This window comes from Lytechinus variegatus, chromosome 18 (assembly GCF_018143015.1).
Source record: "Lytechinus variegatus isolate NC3 chromosome 18, Lvar_3.0, whole genome shotgun sequence".
NCBI lineage: Eukaryota > Metazoa > Echinodermata > Echinoidea > Temnopleuroida > Toxopneustidae > Lytechinus > Lytechinus variegatus.
Window position 1 is genome coordinate 8,380,817 of NC_054757.1, and position 17,613 is coordinate 8,398,429.

General features: G+C 40.6%; 1 protein-coding gene across 3 annotated transcripts in view; it reads right to left on the reverse strand.

Annotated features, from left to right (window-relative positions):
- The window catches only part of LOC121431841 (paladin-like), a 69,216-nt gene that overhangs the window by 16,941 nt on the left and 34,662 nt on the right, over positions 1-17,613 (reverse strand). For all 3 annotated transcript variants that reach the window (XM_041629601.1, XM_041629603.1, XM_041629602.1), the window contains exons 5-7: positions 17,339-17,578; positions 3,675-3,820; positions 1,591-1,699 (exon numbers count right to left, since the gene is read on the reverse strand). In XM_041629601.1, the coding sequence (XP_041485535.1) occupies positions 1,591-1,699; positions 3,675-3,820; positions 17,339-17,578 (495 nt within the window). The remainder of the gene's footprint in view (positions 1-1,590; positions 1,700-3,674; positions 3,821-17,338; positions 17,579-17,613) is intronic.

Genomic DNA, 17,613 nt, shown 5'->3' on the forward strand with positions numbered 1-17,613 from the left:
CACCCGATGTGTTGTGAACTGGCAGACATCGAACATGTACGGGAGGGTTTACGGCGGGCTGGCTCAGACCCGTCACCGTGTATAAACCGCACCCCGACTTTTGCTTCTATCCCGCCGAGAAAAAGGTGCGGTTAATACACCGTTACTTACGGTACTCATTCATTCACTTATCATTGATTCATTAATATTATTATGTATTCATTTGTTATCAATTTATTGCTTATATCCGATATATATGCAGTCAGTGGTGAATGCAGCTAGGGGGTCGATACAGGGAAAAAAAAATTGTTAAGACCTTTTTTTTTGCTTGTCAATTTTTTGGGGGAAGGAAATGACCTAATAGTGGTGCTGATGACCTTTTTTTGGAGGGTTGTCAAAATTTCATTCGGCTTGAAACCTCCCCCGTTAAAAATTCCTGTGTACACCAGGATCACCAGTTGTTTGTAAGGTCGCTCATAATTTACGAACAGCTTTACAAATAAACATCCATCGTGGCTAACGATTTAAACTTTTGCTGACAAACTGACGACGTAAGCCCTTGCATTCATGAGCCAATATGATGTCAAGAGTATGTCTGCAAAACCTGTAAAAACTTTTGACAAAGGTTTTCTACACTAATTTTTTTATTAGGCCACAAGCTGGAAATGCAGAAAGGATGTTGTTAGGGTTATTAGTATTCGGCACCTTTTCAAAATTCAGATTCACTGTTCTCATCAATTTCCTTGAATTAGTGTAGTAGAAACCAGTTTGTAATGGGAACACTCGGAGTGGTCTTGGAAGCGATCTGAAGTGGTCTTTGAATCCAGTTTGGAAAGCCACCTGTTGTTGTTTTCAAGACCGCTTTGCCTCGTTAAACCGGTGAGTTCTTTGAGAAAAAGAGTGTGAATGGTGTTGGGTGCAATACTTAGTACACAATGTGTGTAGAATGCAATACATTTGACTCCATTAAGAGCATTCCCATAGCAACAAGACCACTTAACGCAAAGTGTTCTGGATACCAGTTCAGGAGGTGCTGATGAGGACGATAGCATTGCGATAAAACTAGTTTCCTGAAGTTACAGGAGAGACCAGTTCCAGAAAGTAGATAACAGGGTCTCATAAGGTGGTTTCAAACCGCCTCGATCACATGAATCCCAGTTAAATTACAAGAACTTTTTTAGGCTAAAAAATACCCATTAATTATTCCTGCATTCACACCGCCCCGAAACATACCCTTCGGGATAAGTTCCTGAAGTTTACGAGCATGCACAGAATTGTATGATAAGCAGACAAGGCGCGAGATTCAAAATCACTAGCCCAGCAGCCACCCACGGCGCCCGCGCCCAACGACACGCTCGGCTAAAAGTTCCCGTAAATTGCTTTCACATTGAAAAAACCTTGAAAAAATCCCCGCAAAACTTCTCGTAACTTTGCCAAGTACCTACTATTTAGCGGGTATTTTCTTTCGGGGAATTACGCGTAGTTTGCTTTCACATTACCAAAATACCAGGTACCAGGTAGTAATACCTGGAACTGACGAACTTCGAGGCGGTCTGAAACCACCTATAGAGTACAATTTTCCTTTGATTTATCTGGAAATGTCAGACGTACCTCTCTCTTTCGCTTCATACCATCTGGAAGTAGACTACAGACCTTCATGATGGCCCAGAACTCCCCGAGGGCCACTTTGGGTGATTCCTCAGTAGAGGTGTACGGATCACTGAAGGAAAGTGAATCAAATGATATTAATCAAAATCATTATTAAAAGTAAGTGTTTAATTGTGTTTCCTACCTCAACAAAGACAGATGCAACAAGTTCAGGATAAATCCAACCCAACAAAAAGTTGATTTGAATAAAAGGAGAAAAATCCAACAAGCATATCACAGAAAATTTTGTCAAAATCGCATGTAAAAAAGGAAAGTTATGACATCTTAAACTCTTGCTGAATTTCACACAAAAGTTCTATTCATATCCTGGTCTGTACACAAATGAGAAGACCGATGACATCACCCATTCACTGTTTCTTCTATTCTTTATCCTATGAAATATTCCATTTTTCCCCTCATTGTCATATGAGTTTTATTCATTCCTGACTATGTGGACTTACCATCGTTTTAACATTTCATGGTTTTATTTATAGTCAAGTTGGTCCTTATTGTAAAATTTGTAAAAACTGAAACATTTTATCATTCCATCAATAAAAAACAAAATAGTGAGTGAGCAACATCATCAACTCTCGCATTTGCATGTCATTGAATTGTGCATATTACTATTTTGTGAAAAATAAGCAAAACTTCAAAAATGTCATAACTTTCTTATCCTACATCCGATTTTGATGAAATTTTCAGCTTTATGCTTTAGCATAATTGTTGTTTTGAACCAAACAAGGTTATCTGTAACGTTTTTTAAATGCAAACACGAATATTACTTAATTTCAACCTTGTCGGAATTCATTATTTTTTATTTCCAACATTGCCTTTTTACTAGATTTTATCTCAAATTTCATTGACCTATTCATCACTAGTACTAGTGGACAATTTCATTACCAATATTACACATTTGAAAAACAAGTATATCAGCAATAATGACAAAAAAAAGAAACAAGGACAAAATTATGACAAACAAGGATAACATGACAACAGACAAGAAAACAACAAGGGAGACGTGATAGGGCATGTTTTGGAGTTTAACAATAATAACATTCAGCTCCAAGTTCATTCAGAATAGGTTCATTAAGGAGCATGGATCGTCAGGGATACAAATTAACGCTACTTTATCACTTCAAAATAAATTTCATTTCCCTGATGAAAATGCTGTCTGCAATTTCCCTCAAATTATCATTCAGAACTTATCATTAGGAACAGAAACATTAAAATGCTTTAAACAAAGCCTGATTGAGAGAAAATGTAACAATATAGGCCTTGAATTTCAAGATTTTAGAGCAAAACTTCTTTTCTAAATGAGCACATCAAGAAGCAAATGAGGAAAATACAGGCACAGGAAATATCCAAGGCCTTTTAAGCAGCTTTTAGATCAATCACTAAAGTCCCCAGTTTTTTCTGCAATACAGAAAATGGAAATTTTAACGGAATTTGAGGCGAACAAGAATTTCACTGAAAAACCAGACTTTCAGGCCCCTCAAAATTAAAGTATGCAAAACATAGTGAAAACTATGAAAATCATATTGAGATCTGATCTGAATGCAAGTTTGTTCATGGTCTTCTAATTATTTATTTCTATGTGTTCGTCAAGCTTTTATCTGCATAATGCAGTGTGTTATTAATTAATCGACAATTTATGTTTTTCCAAATAGATTATCAATATATCTACAATTGTCTTGGAGAATGAAAAACACTGAATATATTGTTCAGAACACAAAAGAACACGGAGTTTGCATTTAAAAAAAGTGAAGACTCTAAACTAGGGTATCCAAGGTATCAATGTAATCCCTGCAATTAACCCCTTGCCTACCAGAATGGGGCAGTCCCTGTACACATCCTTTGGGAATTACAGAATGAAATACTCATTGGGTTAACCCACTGCCTACGGGGGAAACAGGCTGTCCCTGAACAAATCCTATGGAAATTACAGAATGCAGTAATCATTGGCTTAACCCATTGCCTACCAGAACGGGACAGTCCCTGTACAAATCCTATGGGAATTACAGAATGCAGTAGTCATTGGGTTAACTTACTAAACATGAGCTGGAAAACCCCTCTGATGTGCCACGATTAAGATGCCCAGACACATAGCGAAGGTGGTCCGGCCCGATCCCATGTGACCGGTGAAGACGAGGATTGGTAGCAGTGATTCCTCACTGCTGAACAGCGAGGGCACCTCCTAAAAGAACAAAAATATATTTATCAATATTTAAGGCCAATTTATAAAGTGAAGCATGAAAATACCTGATTTTCTTATTTACGAGATAACTCATACATCTACTTGATTTGCTAGTTCAGCCCTCTGGACTGCCATACCCGAATAGAACTCCCAAGGATTTAAAAAGCGCGAGCGCGCCCTCTCCCGTTCAGGCTTACTACCCATGATCACCGCGCAATTAGCGTCCATCTTCCTCACCTTTCGCAAGCCCATACGTTGAAACATGTTGCTACGCAAGGCGGAGGGTCGGTGGGAGGGTATCAAGTAGATGTATGAGTTATCTCGTAAATAAGAAAATCAGGTAAGTATTTTCATAATTTACTTCAATAACTCCATACATCTACTTGATTTGCTAGACCAGCACGGACTCAAACCGTAGGGAGGCATGTTTTCAATTGTAAGCCTAAGAAAATTTAAAAGAAAAAACAAAAACAACGAAATTTAGGGAGAGGGGGAAAAAGCCGCAGCTGCTTTAAGCGCCGAAGCAGCAAATCTCGCCTCGCTGGACGGAATGTCCTTCAAGTAGAAAGAAGTGAAGGAGTTAGTTGAGCGCCAAAAGGCGGCCCTCAAAAATGTCCTCGAGAGGAATGCCCTGTATACTCAGGAATACTATTAAAGTATCATGGGCCCTCGGCCTAGTGTCAGGAGAACAACATCACCTGCTGACTAGAGCGTAAGAATTGAAATTTGTTGAAAATTTCAACAAGAATCGTGATCGGAAAACTGAAGCTTTTAAGGCTCAGTAAGTGATCAATCGACCAATCTGAGAAGGCGAGATATCTCAGAAAGCCCCCGCGTGGGAGAAAGCGCCCAGAATTCGATATCTGTCTCAAATGCGTGAGGGCAGAAATCTGCAGAATTCTGATAGAGAGCTGTGGTAAAAAGTTACTAGCGGTCCGAAGGGGACCAGGAACGACGGAGAGTAGGGATTTAGGAAGAAAACCACTCGTAAGGCAGACAAGGGTCGAGAAAGCGACTGAGTGCCATCCTGTTAATAAGGAATGCCGCGGACATGTTGCCTATGTAGAATAGAGCAGTCTGGTCAAAACAGCTCAACCGGGCGTGTCAGGGATACAGCGCGGTACACATCACGACAAAAGTGTGTTAGACCGAGTGATCGAGAGAGAACTCAGGATCCCCTTTCTCCCATACTGATTGAAGCACCCATCTGAGGGTGCAGTGCCCGCGGTGGAAGAGGTGGCTTGGCTCAAGCCACCATCGCCGAGAGAGCCCGTGAGGCTAGGCTGCGATGGCTGTCCGCTGGGCGGGGGAATCCCTAGCAGCAGCAAGTGTACGCCAGAGGGAGCTGGCGAAAAAAAATCTGTCACGATATTACGTGTAAACGACCATCAAGAGATGCTCTAAACGAACAGACATCGCCAGATATGATACCTCAACCGTTACATTCCCAACGGAATCGAATGAGGTAGCAACGGCCCTGTCCTATCAAGTTAGGGACGGAAACTGGCTAAGAGTGTCGAAGTCCTCGCTTGAAGAAACAAGCGAAGGAGACTTGAGGAAGTAATCACAAAATTTCCATCAGTCTGCGGTGAGAACCAGTTGTTTATGAAAACAGTCACAAGGCCTGTTTCTCAGGTGATCGTAAGAGCGAGCACCGCCGGCGCCGGTTGCGGCAGCGTGGAACAGTCCGATATCGGTAAGATAAGGAGCTCCAAAAAGCTGCGGGGGGGCGGCAAAAATGACGCCCTAAGCAGCGGGGGATGAGAATCTAAATTTCTAAAAGAAGAACTCCAGTGAAGTAAATCACTTACATGGAGAGGCTCATCCACAGTCGGCCCGAGAGAAGGCGGGTCGTAGTGATCGTGGTTAGGAAGGCATAAGCATACATCCATCCACTGTTACATCATCCTCGGTCGTGCGGTGACCCTGGCCACATGCCTTGCATGGAAGGAGGATGAAAGCAGCATGCGGGGCGACTCGAGTGTGCCGTGAAAAAATTTCTAAGAAAGAAGCCGATTCGACTAACGGGCACGGTAAAGACATCCACCGTAGACCACTCCGCACAAGGAGGGAGCGGCGGAGACGCCCGCAAGATTGACCCACATAGAGGGCAGTCTATAAGATAGACAGTTAGAGCTCGACCGATGGTCTGGCGGTGTACAGTTTGGTGTGAACTCGCCGACCCGGTACGGTGGGTGTGCCCAGAAAGTAGGCATAGAATGCCGACAGAGAATCCTGGGGCTTTAAACAAGTTTGAACGCGCGTACATAGCCAACAATCTCATGAGATGTACGGCGGTTACTTTCCTCCGAGATGATGTTTACCCAACCGGGAAAGACTCGGGGAACAGCTGTGAATGTCAACAGGAGGGATATCTAGCATATGAAAAGCTGATTCCTTCCACGTATTCGGTGCGGGTGCTGCCGGCGGTGTCCGGGGGGACGACTGGTGATGGCAGCTCGGGCAGGGTTCGTACGAGCCGCCCGAATACGAGACAAATAGGTTAACATAACCATAATGCACCGGGTGGTGAAGGCATAGCGATTATTAAGCACAGGAGAACTTTTAATCGCCGTGACATTCAGATCCGATATACATACTCATAAGCTCGGAGAGCTATGAGATAGTGAGACATACCGCTGAGCGGTGATGGTGCTCATATCAGAGTCGCCCTCTCTTCAGTGGCGATCGCTGGAGAACGGGTGTCTGTACTAGCCCTGACTCTGGCGTTGCAAGGGTAGGAGCTAAGTAAGACAGGGCACCCTTACTTTCGAATAGAAAGTGAGGTTCAGGCCAGAAAAGCGACGGTCCCGTCGCCTGGGCGGACGGTCCGCGGACGTGATAGGTTGTCCTCTCAAAGCAGCCAAACATTCTCACGAGAGAAGTGCGGCATGCGGTATGTAAGAGATTCATACCTCCAATCTACGGGCCCGCTTAGGGGGAAGAATGGAGAGAGTTACCGCTGAAGGAGTCGTCGCCGTATGTGAGCTTGACGTAGAGGGCGAATTCGGGAGTACCTGCATAATAATCGCCCCCCCCCCCCTGCCTCTGCCTTCTCGCTAGCCTCGAGAGGCTTGAAAATTTCGAGACGGCGGCGCCGGAGCCTGGCGCTTCCGGGCAGCAGCAGAGCGGGGGTGGGTTTACACCCACGGAGCTGGCGGCTCCCACGACGAGGAAGCCGCCTCGTCTAGAGCGACCCCGTCACTCTCCGAGACCCCCAATTAGGCCGATTGAGCTCGGAGCGCCTGAAGAGGCGGGGCGAGAAAATATGGACTCCCTTGCTTCATCAATACCCCCGCTCGGAGGGTAGATGTGAGGTAGATACTTGTCAAGCAGCGCCTGAGCGCTTACTGAAAAGTCGACCGCGGGATAGGGGTTGTCCTCGTAAAGGGAGTCTCGCTCTATGGACTGAACCGGGGGGTTGTCCAGTAAGCGCCGGGGTGGCCCCGCGTGTCGGCTGGGGCACGTGCTCTGAGATCGACGAAAATGCTGGAAAGCACACGCGATCTTGGGGCACCCGGTTAGTCGGTGCACTGGCTGGCGATTTAACAGAATCGCTCGAGGATTTCCCGGGTGTCTGGTGGTTATTGCCCACTTGTCTCGCTTGATGCTCAGGGGCATCAGCGGAGTGAGTAGACGTCGAGGGTGGGGTGAACACGCACTACTCGAAAGCAGAATGTAGCAGCATGAATAGCTGTAACATCTGACCACCGACACAAGGGTCTGAAGGAGGGACGCCCATGGCAACAGGGCTGGCCGACCTCACCTTCGACCTCTTCTTCTTCGCGGCCTCCGCCGGTGTGGCCGGGGCAGAAGAAGGCACAAGAGGCACGGGTGATTTCTTACGATTTGCCGCCCCTGGCAGGGCGGCCGTCAACAACGAAACTTCACCCGAATCTGACGGGGTCAGATTGTGGTCACAGTCTGATGTGTGACGCCTCTCGCGGTAGCAGAATGTAGCAGCATGAATAGCTGTAACATCTGACCACCGACACAAGGGTCTGAAGGAGGAACGCCCATGGCAGCAGGGCTGGCCAACCTCTCCTTCGACCTCTCCTTCGACCTCTTCTTCTTCTTCTCTTTCTGCGGGCTCCGCCGGCGTGGCCGGGGCAGAAGAAGGCATGAGAGGCACGGGTGATTTCTTACGATTTGCCGCCCCTGGCAGGGCGGCCGCCGACAATGAAACTTCACCCGAATCTGACGGGGTCAGATTGTGGTCACAGCCCGATGTGTGACGCCTCTCGCGGTAGCAGAATATAGCAGCATAACATGTATGACTGTAACATCTGGCCACCGATAAGAGGGTCTGAAGGAGGAATGCCCATGGCAACAGGGCTGGCCGACCTCTCCTTCGACCTCTTCTTCTTCTTCTTATTTTGCGGGCTCCGCCGGCGTGGCCGGAGCAGAAGAAGGCACAAGAGGCACGGGTGATCTCTTACGATTTGCCGCCCCTGGCAGGGCGGCCGCCAACAACGAAACTTCACCCGAATCTGACGGGGTCAGATTGTGGTCACGATCAGATTGTGGTTACAGTCTGTGTGACGCCTCTCGCGGTCAGGGGCTGGGCGATCTCTCCCGATGCTGTCAACGGAGGACGACTTATACGGCAGAGATCCTGACCTGTGCCGGGGGGAGAGAACCGCACTCTCCCTCCGGACTTCTGGTGACCCGGTAGCCGGTGGGTCGCATAGCCCTATGGGTGCTGCGGCGGCAGGACCTAGTTTAGGCTTGGAAGCCTTGGCTACCACTTTTTCCTTTGTCCGAGACCGTGGCACCACAGTCTCGGCCTTCCTTCTCTTAGCATCCGACCGCAAATTCGGAATGCTGATCGACGCACCCTCATACTCACCGCCGCTGGGCGCTCACCGCGGCGTCCCTCCTGCTCGCCTGGAGGCGGCCGACTTCTGTAACTTGCAATCGGGACGGTCCCCGTGGAGGGCACCAGGTCCTCTGGGGCTGTGTTAGTCCCATTCAAAGATACCTCTCTCTACCCTGAAAAAGGAAAAACAAGAATTTTTCTTTTTCTTTTACAAAGATCTCGCTTAGATTAAAAGTGGAGACCGGAGTGGTCTTTCCCTCCTCCTAAAAGGAGTTTGTTTGAGCAAACAGAACAAAACAAGAGGGGAGGGGTAGGGAGGAAGAAGAACCTAAGAATAGTTTAGGTATCTGCCTGTAAGAAAATAAAAGGGAGGTCGGAGACTTTGAAAAAAGAAACTCCTACAAGGTTCCCCTACTATATTCTCTTTTTTGTGCCCGAAGGAAAAATTCGAAACAAAAATTCAAAAATGAATGCAAGTTCAGAAGAGAACGAAGTTTCCACCTGCGAAGAAACACAAAAACAAGCATTTCAGAGCAGGAAGAAAAGGGATTGAGAGACAAATAATTCCAGATAAGAGAATTTTACGATAATTTCCAAGAGGAAAAAAAAAGTAACCTCCTGTGGAAAGGTAAAGAAATTCAGAACAGGAGGAAGGAGGAACGTCTCTAGTAACGATTCCAAGAGGAAGAACGACACAGTAAATCCTCAAAGGGAATCGTAGAGCCCGCCTGTCGAAATAAAAAAATATATAAGACTAGGAGGGAAGAGGGAATTGAACGAAGAAAACAATTCCGGGACAGGTCAAAAAAAATTTCTAACAGGAAGGAGACCCCACCTGTAAAGAACAAAAAAAAAAATTTTTTTTTTTTTTTTAGGGGGGATTGAATAACCGAACAATCATCAGGTATAATTGCGTAAGCCGAATTAAACAATCCCCGAAGCGTCTGTGAATAAAATATTAATCAAGAATTTTATTCAGAACAGAAAGGAAAAGGAATTGAGCTTTAGGATGCGCCTGTGAATAAAATATCAATCAAGAAATTTATTCAGAACAGAAGGAAAAGGAATTGAGCTTTAAGATCCGCCTGTGAATAAAATATCAATCAAGAAATTTATTCAGAACAAAAGGAAAAAGGAATTGAGCTTTAAGATCCGCCTGTGAATAAAATATCAATTAAGAAATTTATTCAGAACAGAAAGGAAAGAGAATTGAAGAATTAATCAATCAATAATCAATCGAAAATCTTAATAAATCAATTCCAGAAAGCAAGGAAGGAACAGAGTTGAAGATCCCAACCTGCAAAAAGAAATAACAATAACACCCTCGACAACAAAGTGTAGAGGCTGTCTAGAATTTAATTCAAAAACGGCACCAAAAGCCACCACGCTTTGAACGTGAAGAACAATAACCATGACAGGTGGTGAAGGCTTGCTGCCACGTAGGCAGGCCAAGCCCGGTGCCTCGCGAACGCGCTAGCGATGCGGCGCGACGAGAACTCAAACGTTAGAAAAACAATTTAAGTGTCACCAAAAACACGTCTAAAAAGTCACGCCAAGTGTAAATTCTGAACACAATCTTACACACAAATGGAAAGATTGAAATTAAAAGGGAGAATGCACCACAGATAAGCGAAAATAATATACCAAAGCTCAAAAAGATTTGAGCTCTTAGGAGACTTATCTGAGCACGTCTTGACAGGTGGCTTGCCGAAAGCAAAAGAGGAAGATGGACGCTAATTGCGCGGTGATCATGGGTAGTAAGCCTGAACGGGAGAGGGCGCGCTCGCGCTTTTTAAATCCTTGGGAGTTCTATTCGGGTATGGCAGTCCAGAGGGCTGAACTAGCAAATCAAGTAGATGTATGGAGTTATTGAAGTAAATCATCAGGTGTTGTTGCAGAGTATGCTTTGCTCAATTAAACTGGTTGCTTAATTGTCTCAGTAATTGCTCCATGGCAGTAGTGCTGGGCGTTACTTTGATTTTGATCAAATTCATGCAACATTGAAAAAAATATTAAATACTCGATAATGGTTGGATGATTCTGGTGATATATCATGGAAAACAATATGACCAAAACTATGAACAATATAATAAGTTGGCCAGAAATGCAGCTCTGTAATACTTAACACCTACTCAGAACTTCAAACGTTGGTACCCAAATGTCCGCTTTTCATGGACAAGCACCGATGAAGCCTTACTTTCATTTCCCCCCTTCACTGTTCTCACGGAATTGCAACTCATAATGATTATATAAAGTAAATTTTCAGACAGTGATAAATCATGTTATGATATTCATTGCTGTAATAATCAACTAGCATCTAAATCAAATATTGACCCGGCGCTTGTTGCAAAAAACTTTTTACCAGAGAAAACTCTGGTTAAAAACTGAAAACTAAGGTTATAGTCAGATTTCTGCCATTGACTTTAACTTTTTACCAGAGAAAATTCTGGTTAAAAACTGAAAACTAAGGTTAGTCAGATTTCTGCCATTGACTTTAACACAGGGCAAAAACTCCGGTAAAAACAACCTGAGTTTTCTCAGGTAAAAAGTTTTATGCAACGGGCCCCAGGGGGCTGTGTCATAAAGCTGTTCTTAAATAAAGAGCGACTTTATAGACAAGGCTCGACATTAGCGGTGGCCCGGTGGCCCGGGGCCACCAAAAAATCATCTCGGGCAACCATTATTGAAAAAATGTTAAGTTTTGGTGGCCCGAATCGGGCAACCAATAATTTTCAAAGTAGCGCAATTTTTCACCCGATTTTGCATGTATTTATCAACTTTCTACAGTTCATATTGCAAGCCAATTTCGTCATGCGCCTTTTTTGTTAATCTACACACAAATACACACACACAAAGATTGCATAGTCATGACAGTACGTAGGCCTACTACCGCTAGCATACAGTAACTATTATTCAGCCGGCCGCGCCGGCTGTCTGGCTAGCTGAGCTTTGCGTGCATGAAACCACTGCAGCTAGCTAGCTGTGCACGAGCAGACTATTGAGACTCAGGGGGCTGCGATACGAAATGTTACTGCTAAGAAATCTTCCCCAGAACTCTGAAAAGCTACGTCAAAGTCACATTTTACACCAATGAAATGCCCTTCTACAGTCCGTATTACTGAAACCTGATTATCTGCAAGCATTAAAAGGAGGAATTATGACCTCTCTTTTGACTCAAAAAGACCGATTTCCAAATGCATTAATACACATAAAACACATAGGTGAGTACATCACAGTCCCGTATGTGCATTTGTATGTATGTTGATATTTGGTTTATTTCGAAGCTGTGTCTCTTCTAGCCAAAAATAAATAGGCAGCTTCTTTCTTTCTTGTTTACAAATGACTTCTTAAACCACTCTTAAGGAAGTAAATACTTTGGGAAGGCATTTCATTGATATGAAATGTGAATTTTCCATCATTTTGTCAAATATAGGGAAGGAATTTTCTCACTATTTTTTCCAGATAATTTTTGCCGTTTTCTCATTTTTTTTCTTTCATTTTTTTTTTACAGTGATTAAACCATTTATACCCCTTCCCATTGAATATGCCTGATTAAAGAACATGTTTCTACTGAATAATAATAATAATTTTCCCCATTTTTGATAATTTTGTCTTATTCATTTTTCTTACAAAGTTACATTTTCTTTTGTTCTCAAATGTTTTTTTCCTGTTCTTTGTTTTTTCTTTCTTCATTTTTTCTTTTGTTTTATTTCACTTATTCATTTTTTACAATTTTTTTCTTTTTTCAGTATACTATTCTAAAAATGATTTTTGTTATTTCCACCTTTAACACATTGTTCTATAAATTCTGCAGCATATTTTTCTGTGATTTTCTCCTGCTATAATATGCTGGAAAAGAGAAAATAAACTGGATTTGGGGCCTGCATAATCTAGGTTTTATGATCAAAAAGGAAGAAAGGAAAAATAATTGTTTTGTAAATCTATCTGAGTTTGCTATATGCACTATTTATTTACTTTACCATTATGAGTGTGTGTCGACACGGAGATTAAAAATCCACAACCTGGGAACAATACAATTCTTTTATTCTCTTTCAATCATTTCATATTTACAATGATAGAACAATTTATATATTACCACAAAATAAGCAAAGTAAAATAACAGCAAGCACGATTTACATACAAGATGTACAAAGAATAGTGGTACGTGTTAGTGACTCAGTGACTGCAGAATATTTCACTTTGTTTTATTCATTTTAAATTAATGTTTTTCTTTATATTTTTCGGGCCACCAAACTTTACTAATGGGCCACCAAAAAAAATTATTTGAAGGTTTTGGTGGCCCGAACGGGCCACCACCAAAAAAAGTTAATGTGGAGCCTTGATATAGTATAGTATAATATAGTATAGTATTTATTTTCCATATAAAAAAAAAGCAAAACAGATGGATAGCACATTTTCAGTTTAGTCGACATGACTACACTGTTCTTCCATGGGGTTCATATACAATACAAAGTAAAAAGTAAACACATATGAAAGAAGCATAAAATATACGGTAAATCAAACAAAATGACATGATATATGTTGTTACTAATAAGGAAAGATCATAAAATTAAATAGTTTGGCAAGAATTTACACTAAATATTTTATAGAAATGAATGAATTGAATGAATTAGGCTGCTATCACATTATTGAAAAAGGTTTTCACAAGGAGCAAGGAATAATAAAATGAATAATGACTGGCTTTAAGAATGACTGGTGAACCATTCTCATGTGCTAAAGCACCATCAATGAACATTTTTGTGTATACCATTTACCACAAGAAAGGATCACCAGTCACTCTTAAAGTTGCTCTTAACTTATGAATAGCTTTATAAAACACCCACCTGCACTTAAATCAAAGATATATCTACGGTTGGATTTACTTTGTTCCAGTTAGTAATTGCTTGGTGGCAGCGGTGGGATCACCATCAGAATGACTTCAGGGCAAATTAATACATGGCATCATAGCGCAGCTTAATGTGGATAAATTTCTTACTGAAAAAAATTAACCCCTGGAATAGGATTTAAAAACATGACCTGATGACTGAGAGAAAAGAGCAACACCACGACACCTCCACTCTCTGCTAGTCTGCTGTGTATAACAACTCATCCAGATACAAAAAAAAATCAATGTCTCTCTCTCTCTCTGTAATTTTGTAAGATTAATTTCTATTCCTCAGTTCAATATAAAGAAAATGTCTCTACAAGACATCTCATATACACAGTCCTAGAAATAAGGGTGGAAATTACATTAAAAATAGCCACCAATCTTGCAATCCAATCATTCAGCTAATCAAATGTCAAGTAAAGTATTCATGATTAGGCTCTAAGATCTATTTCAGTGATCCCCGATTCAATTGCATAATCATGAATGTTACTATGAAATACTTTACTAAGTTTACTGTGTAAAAAAACATGGAAATATCCTATAGATCATCTACATGTAGATAGATCTGTCTTCACAATCATTATTTCCTCCTCACCCCACAATCTTGTATTTGATTAAACTGTATCGTCTTAATTCCTCCCGACTTTCTTGGATCTTCTTCCCCATCTTTTTCATTCACTTCTTCTTCCTCCTTCTCCTCCTTCTCCTTCTTCTCCTTCTCCTCCTTTCCTCTTCCACCTTATCCTTCATCATCATTGTTCTTTTAATCATTATCATTTATCATTTTTTTATTATTTCCTCCTCATAATGTTTTATTTGATTCAATTGTATCGTCTTAATTCCTCCTGAGTTTCTTGGATCTTCTTCTTCTTCTCCTCCTCCTTTCCTCTTCCTCATCCTTCATCTTCATTGTTCTTTTAATCATTATCATTTTCTTCTTCTTCTCCTCCTCCTCCTCTTCCTCCTTTCCTCTTCCTCCTCATCCTTCTTACATCCTCCCACTTTTGATCTCATCGTTTTCCTTTTAATCTTATCCTTTATATTCTCCTTCATTTTCAGTACTTTTCCATTCTATTTCATTCTTTTCCTTTCCCCTTACATGTATCTCTCGAGTCTTGACCTTCTTTTTTTTCATGCCCTTTCTATTTTTTTATTTTACTCATCCTCAATAATACATATTTTTCCACTGCTTCAAACCTTTATCTTTTCTACAAAGGGCGATGAATGTAAGAAAAAATACCACATCCCTGGATACGGATGTGGTATACATTTCATACTCCAATAGTACAATTATATGCACATTAAACCTGCCAAGTTATTCAACATGTCTTGTTGAAGCCCCATTATAATTCCATTTTGATGAAGCCATGTACACGCAAACACAAGGCTGGAATGGTTATGAAATGAGCTACGAGAATCCAGCAAAAACGATTTCCATGCATTTTGATATATGATTGTGGTAGAGAATGGACAACTAGGTGGTACTCCCGGCTAAAAGTAATGATTTGATCAGAAGAAAATTAAATCAGAAAACACAAAAACATGGATATTTCATTGAAATCAGGCAAGGAATAACAAAGTTAAGACATTTTAAAGATTTGTATTATATTGGTGAAATAGTTCCCTGCATGTCACTCTTTATGAATGTGTCACAACCAATCTGATATCATATCCCCACTCATTCTTTTGTATTTTATTATAATTATGAAAATATATATTTATTCAATTTTGTCCACCAACAATGTAAGAAAATGGATTGACGATTGATTTAATGTGTAAGATATTCCTTGCTGCACCTTAATTTGTTACAAGAGAGATGTATCATGCACACATTTACATGAAAATATTATATCAATTCATAATGTTAAAAAAAGTAAAAGTGGGGACATGACATCATCAGCCAGATTAATATTCATGATGGCATGCATATATTTGTTTTCACAAAATATTGTTCAACTATTTAAGTGATTTTTTCAGCTTTCTTGGTGAGGTTTACTTTATTTATTAAGATATAATTATTTTCAGCTTGTACTACCCCTTTAATAGCAAGCAGTATTAAATTGCTCTGATCTATGCATTCACAAGAAGCTTTAACAGTAACTTTGGAGTTAGAAACTAAAATTGTCAATATGTAATCATGTTATTGACGACTGAACACTAATTGATTATCGATTGGCCATCTTGCCAGATCTTTATACGATGGACAAAATAGAAAACATATGATGAAAGGGACAAAAACACATAAAATAAGGATAATAATTTTGACAATTTGAAAGCATTCCTTGTGCATAGTTTTATGAAAATAGTGCTAGTAACACAAGTATAGAAACCCATATTCTGAACTCTGATTTCACTGAAACCATAGTCGAGCCTGTGATTAATACTATGGGAAGCTGGACATGTTAAAATATTGTTAACTTTATACATTTTTTATATTTTCTGCTAAAATAGTGCCATTCAAACATGTACAGAAGCCTGTAATATTAACTATGGTTTAACTGGAACCATAATCTAGCCAGTGATTAATATTAAGGGAAGTCAGATATGAAAAAAATCCATAATTTATTCTTCAAAATAGACATGAAATGAAATACTCCAAAAATTTGTTTTGCCCAATTGATTGTGGGCCCGGCACCTGTGCAGCGCCAGATAATATTGTTGGAATATTGTTAACATTATATATGTCATATATTTTCTTCTAAAATAGTGCCAGTAACACAAGAAGACAAACCCGTATTCTGAACTTTGATTCAACTGTAACCATTGTAAATCCAGTGATCAATACTATGAGAAGCCATATATGTCAGAACTTTGTTAACACTATATATTTCTTACATTTTCTACTAATTTAAATAGTGCAAGTAAAACAAGCCTGTAGCCAGTGATTAATACTATTGGAAGCTAAATATGTTGGAATATTGTTGACATGTATATTTTATATATTTTCTACTAAAATAGTGCCATTAAAAGATGAACAGAAGCCCAAATTCTGAATTCTGATTTAAAGGGAACCCTAGTCTTGCAGGGATCAATATTATAGAAAGCCAGACATGTCAGAATATTGTTAAGATTATATATTTCATATATTTTCTATCAAAATAGTGCCATTAAAACATGAAAACTAGCCTGTACTCTGAACGCTGGTTTAACCGAAACCATAGTCTAGCAGGTAATCAATGATATGGGAAGCCAGACATGTTAGAACTTAATTTGTTAACATTATATATTTCATATATTTTTCATCAAAATAGTATCTTGAATACTGAAACCAGTCAAGCATGGGATTAATACCTTGGGAAGCCAGACATGTTAGAAAATTAACATTATGTATTTACTATATTTTCTACTAAACTAGTGCCAGTAACACAAGTATAGAAACCTTTTTTTCTGAACTCTAATTTAACTGAAACCATAGTTGACCCTGTGATATGGGAAGCCAGACAAGTTAGAAAATTGTTAACATTATACATTTACTAAAATTTCTATTAAAATAGTGCCATTAATACATGAAGAGTAACCTGTACTTTCAACTCTGATTTAACTGAAACCATAGTCTAGCAAGGGATTAATACTATGGAAAGCCAAACGTGATATGTTTCATTACCAGGGGTGTGAGTGGTCACAAATAAAAAGATCTGAAAAAAGCTGGAGTATTGAAAAAGTCTGAAATAGAAAGAGCTCTCATACATTTTGTACAGAGGAAAGCCAAATATAAGCTAAAATTCAGCTGAAAAAAAATAATAAAATCTGAAATCAGATAAAAATCTGAACTCTCACACCCCTTGCATTACAAATGTCTCAAAGAACTCACCTTAACTGCATTCAAGAGCTGGTCAATGGGTTCATTTATGGAGGCTTTGGACGACGACATGGGTATCCGTGTGAAAAACGCATTGCGGAAACCAACCGAATGAAGACTGTAGACCTCACTGGTTGTTTTGATATCCTCAATATATTTGAGCTGGTGGAAGTGAGGTTCATCTGAAAGGTCCTCGATGTCATTGTAAAAGGCAAACTTGTTGTCCTTGTTAACCAGCGCAAACTTCACAATCTGCAAAACAAGGCAAATGCGATTTTGTGTCTCGC